Here is a 5518-nt window from a genome sequence, read left to right as displayed (position 1 = left end):
TCCTGTCTGGGATAGCTGCATCTCTGCAAACTCTGCCTTTGCTGAGGTGTGTGGGAAGAGGATCGTAGGAGCTAAGGAAGGAGTAGCACGTGTCTTTCAAACAGGATGAACTAGAAGTATTGGTCAGCTCCCAAAGCTGTAACATCATTAGTATTAGTGAGACTTGGTGGAATGAGTCCCATGACTGGAGTGCTGGGATGGAGAGCCGTTCAGGAGGGATAGCCAGGGCAGATGAGTTGGAGGTGTGGCACTATACATAAGGAAGAGGTTTAATTGCACAGCCCTTACAGTTAGTGATGATGTGGTGGAGAGCCTCTGGGTAAGGATTAGGGGGATGGAAAACAAAGATGATGTTGTAGTGGGTGTCTACTACTCATCATCCTGCCAGAGTGTAAGCATCGATGAGTTATTTTATAGGCAATTAGGATAAATTTCTGAATCAGTAGTTCTTGTCCTTATGGGAGATTTCAACTTCCCAGACATAAGCTGGGAATATCATACATATGACTTGTGATGAGCAGGTCTGGGAAATTCTTGAATTTTGTAGGAAATAACTTCTTGTCACAGGTATTCAATGAGCCAGCTAGGAAAGATGTCCTCCTAAACTCACTGTTTGTGAAGAATTTCTGAGGGATGTGATGGTAGATGGCTGTCTTGGTCACAGTGATCATGAAATGGTTGAGTTTAAAATTTTCAGTATAATGAGGAAAAAGAATAGCAGAGTTGCTACGATGGGCTTCAAGAGAGCAAACTTTAAGCTATTCAGGGAGCTATTTAGCAGAGTGCCCTGGAACTCTGATTTTGAGGGCTTAGGAGGGCAAAGCTCAATTAGAGCTGAAACCGGAAAGTGTCGTTTCAGATAACAGGAAGGGATTTTTTAACATGTTAATTGCAAGAGGATGTCTAGAGAAAACATCAGACAGATACTTGTTGAAGATGGTCATCTGACTAATAGGGATGAAGAAAAAGCAGAGGCATTCAGTGTGGGTTTTGCCTCAGTTTTTAATACTACCGATAGACCTTGGGTTGCCTGGTTCCCTGAGTTGGAGTACCATGAGCATGGGAACAGTGACTTTCATTTGTGGACACTGAGCTTGTAAGAGACTGGCTGTATCAGCTGAATGTTCACAAGTCAATGGGGCCTAATGGGATTCACTCCAGAATACTGAAGAATCTAGCGGATGTTACAGCAAGACCTGTCTTGATGATCTACCAAAGGTCTTGGGAGTCTGGGGAGGTCCCTGCTGACTGGAAGCTAGCCAATGTTACTCCAAATCTACAAAAAGAGAGTGAATGAAGACCTAGGGAACTACAGACCTGTTAGTCTAACCTCAGTTCCTGGAAAAATGATAGAGAAGATTATACTGGGTACTATTGAAAGGCATTTAAAGAATAATGCAATCATCAGGAGCAGTCAACATGAGTTCACAAAGAAATAGTCCTGTTTAACTAATTTTATATCCTACAATAATGTCATCTGCCTCCTGGATGACGGGAAGGTGGTGGATGTAGTTTTTCTGGATTTTAGTAAGACATTTGATACTGTTCCACACATCATCCTTCTGGACAATCTGTCCAGCTGTGGGATTAGTGGGTTTATGGTGTGCTAGGTGAAGAACTGGATGAAGGGCAGAGCTCAAAGGGTTTTAGTGAGTGGGGCTACATCTGGCTGGCAACTAGTCACCAGTGGTGTTCCTCGGGGCTCAATTCTAGGGCCAGTTCTGTTCAATATATTTATCAATCTGGATGCAGGAGTCGCACCATTAGCAAGTTGGCTGATGATACTGAGGTGAGAATTGCTGTTGACTCTCTTAAGGGTCAAGATGCCTTGCAGAGGAATAGATGGATTGGACAGATTGGACAGATAGATTGGAGCAGTGAACAGTGACTAATGGCAGGAAATATAACAAGTCGAAATACCAGATTTTGCACCTAGGATAGAGACACAAGTATAAATTGGGAGAGAAGTGCCTGGAGAGCAGCCCTGCAGAAAGGGATCTGGGGGTGATGGCTGGCAGCAGGCTCAGCAGGAGTCAGCAGGGTGCCCTGGCAGCCAAGAGGACAAACTGCATCCTGGGGTGCATTAAACATGGCATAACCAGCCAGTCAAAAGAGGTGATTGTTCCACTGTATACAGTATTGATGCGGCCTCACCTTGAGCACTGTGTACATTTCTGGATTGCACAATTTAAGAAGCATGTTAAAGGTCCTTGAATGCATCCAGAGGTGGCCGTCAAAGCTGGTGAAAGGGCTGGAATGTGTCCTATGAGGAGCAGCAGAGGAATTCATGTTTGTCTAGTTTGGAGAGAAGGAGGCTGAGAGGTGACCTTATTGCTCCCTACACCTTCCCGAGGAGGGGAAGTGGAGAAGAAGGTGCTGATCTCTTCTCTCTGGTATCCAGTGATAGGAAGCGTGGGAATGGCTCAGAGCTGCACCAGGGAAGGTTTAGACTGTACATTGGGAAGCATTTCTTTACAGAGGGGGTGATCAAACCCTGGAAGAGACTTCCTAGAGAGGTGGTCGATGCCCCAAGCCTGTTAAGAGGCTTTTGGACAATGCCCTTAACAACATGCTTTAACTTTCGTTCAGCCCTGAACTGACAGTTGGGCTAGATGATCATTGTAGGTCCCTTCCAGCTGAAGTAGTCTATTCTATTCTGTTCTGTTCTACACTGCTGTGATCTTTTCTGCCTTTACAGTCGCACCCTGAGGCTGTTCACTCAGTTCTGTTTTTTCATGAGGTAAAAACAAAGTGGTTTGTCCTACCAAGAAAGGGTGGGGCCCGATCTGTTTTCTGTTTCCTTGGAGGCAATTTCTCTAGCTCAGAGCAGGTGTACACTGGTGACACAACATGAAGAAATTTGCCTGATCCAATTTCTCACCTCTTGGCTGAGACATCTGCGAGGACTCTCTGCCCAGCATCTTCTGCAATCCCTATCTGCATTAACCAGCTCAAAATAACAAATGAGGGATCATTCTCCAGCTATCCCTACATTTTTGAGGGGGTTGGGTTTTTTTCTGTAAGTTGATATTAACTCATTAACATGACAGGCAGGATTAATAAAGCCTTAGCTGGAAAGAATGCTTACTTTTACACATAGGTCTAAGAGCTGCCTGGAACCTTCTTGTTTGAGCAAGCAGCCACAAAGTGAGGGGAAATAATGAGAAAAGAGAGATGTACTTGTCACTACAACTTCATGACTGAGTGTAGATGTCAGTGAGAGAGACAAGACAGCTTGCTGCTTGTTGCCAAAAGCTATGGAAACACAGAACAGTTTCTTCATATTTTGCAGCATGATTTCTTAATAATATTGTGTTAATATACAGCAAAGCAATATAGCTTAGCAATACACTGTCGAGACATGACACTGAGTGAGTTACGTGGGCTTCTTTGGAATGAGGTGACCTTGAAATCCATTAATTGACTAGCAATGTGTGTCTGGGTTTAATTCAGTATCTTGGTTTAATTCAGTGTCATTTATAAGTGAAAAAAATGTCCCTATGTTTCTGTTACCAAAATAAATGGATATTTACTGTTTGTTAGATAGATAGCATTTGGAAACAGAAAAGCTGCCCTGGAGGTCTGTGAACTTCTCAGAATCTTTGCTGTGTGTAACAAGCTCTGTCCAAACCTGCAATTTATGCACAAACTTTAGATCCTACTTTGCAGAGCCATTCTGCATATGGATGTGTATGCAGCATTTGGTTAGACTTACTAAAAAAGCCTTTTGCTCAAGCAAACCATTCAATTCCCATCAACCCAGCTCTGCCCTGTCTTTGCAGCAAAGATCTGTTGCTAAGGCCTTGGCATTACTTAGGAGCACTTTCCGGTCAAGAATTATTTTTTTACATAGATGAATGAGGACTTTGGTGAGACAACAGAAAAGACTTTGCCCTACATGCTTTTGCTGAGCATCAAGCTTTGCAAGTTACATTAAGAATTGCCTTTCAACGTTAATAGCTGGAAAAGATCTGCCCAGTTCCTCAATATGAGAGTGGGAATTTAGTTGCTGTGGTAAAAGTGGTGTGGACTCCTAACTTCTCCATTCAGAGGTACTCCTGTTTTGGGTTGTGTTATCACCCTTTGCTTAAGGAGAAGAATATTCCTGATGATAAAAACAGTATAGTAAAATGAGACTGCGTTTTGGAAATCAAATAGTACCTTCTTCTCCGTAGATCCATAATCACTAACTAAAAGAGTACAAATTTAAAAACAAGCTTTTGAGGGCAAAATGTTACTTTTAAGTGAGAATGTACTATTGCAGAGATATACACGTTGAGCTGATTTTACAAAGCAGTCAAGTAGTTTTGAGTTCTAAAACTTTTAAGATCTTCACACAAGGTACGACTAATTTCTCTGATGAGTAAATGGAAATGCTGTTAATAACCTAATATCCTTTGAAAGAAAAGTATTTCTGGAATGTGTAAGCCTAAAAGATGTCTTTTTTAATGCAATACCATGAAGTTAGAATTGATATTTATTGAGAGTTGATAAAAGATGTGGGTTTTTTCCCTCTGTGCCTTCACCACACAGCATTTTAGGAAATAGTGGGCTTCATCTTAATCCTTGTATGTTCTTCTTTCTGTATTTTCAGGATTCCTCTTCGATTGGAACAGCCACAGTGGCTGGTCCCAGGACAAGTGCAATAATTGGAGATCAGGGAACACCACCGAAGGTCCAGCTTCCCCTCAATATGTAAGCAGCTCATGTCAGTCACTGCATACTCTTTTTTTCTAGTCATGTGCATGTGTTTGAAATCTGAAAGCCTGAATCTCAGATCAGGAGCATTCTGTGAGGAGAGAGATCACAATTTCATACATGACCCAGAAAATTGAAAAATTAGTAGAGAAAGGCAAGACATCACCCTTTCTCTGTGAGCACTTTTAGACTCCTGGTATATTTGTTACAGCTGTATGAATCACTGTGAAGAAAAGGGAATGCCATTCAGCTAAAGAAAATCTTTCTTTGTTTAAAATTTTTTTAAAAGTGTAGTCCCATGCAATTAAACACCAGATACATTCATCATTAACCAGAAAAAAGGACCCAATTGCATTTTTTTCAGTGCCATAAACAAAGGCAATGAATGAACATACGGACTTATTGAATAATGTGTAGAAGGTTGACTAGATACAGAACAAAAAGAGTGTACTTCATTATAATAAATCTCTTCTAGCTTCGTTGGTTCGTCTGGTACCTGTCTGCTTAAACTATTGAACCCTTTTCTGTCGTCACATATACCTTGTGAAAGCAGTAGAACTATATAGACACACACATATGCACACCAGTATTTCATGGTCTCATGATGAGGCTAAAACAAGATCTGAGTTCACAAATAAAAACTTAAAATAACGTAACAAATATTCTTTAAGGAGAAAAGAAGAGGTGAAATAGAGCAAAACCAAATTTGTTCTTGGCTCTGTCAAGGGTTAGGGCTGGGCTGGCCACTAGACAAATGACAGATGCTCTCTGTGAACACCTCTGCCTTCCCAAAGGGGAAAGGAAAAGGAATAAGGGAAAG

General features: G+C 41.6%; 1 protein-coding gene across 1 annotated transcript in view; it reads left to right on the top strand.

Moving 5' to 3' along the window:
* The first annotated feature begins 334 nt into the window (after positions 1–334).
* Positions 335–5518, top strand: part of SH3RF3 (SH3 domain containing ring finger 3) — a 53164-nt gene continuing 47980 nt past the window's right edge. The window contains exons 1-2 of the mRNA XM_010135363.1: positions 335–391; positions 4595–4695. Of these exons, the coding sequence (XP_010133665.1) occupies positions 335–391; positions 4595–4695 (158 nt within the window). The remainder of the gene's footprint in view (positions 392–4594; positions 4696–5518) is intronic.

This window comes from Buceros rhinoceros, unplaced genomic scaffold (assembly GCF_000710305.1).
Source record: "Buceros rhinoceros silvestris isolate BGI_N320 unplaced genomic scaffold, ASM71030v1 scaffold7090, whole genome shotgun sequence".
In the NCBI taxonomy this organism is placed as follows: Eukaryota; Metazoa; Chordata; class Aves; order Bucerotiformes; family Bucerotidae; genus Buceros; species Buceros rhinoceros.
Note: the sequence above shows the minus strand (reverse complement) of the source record. Positions and strands in the feature narration are given on the sequence as shown.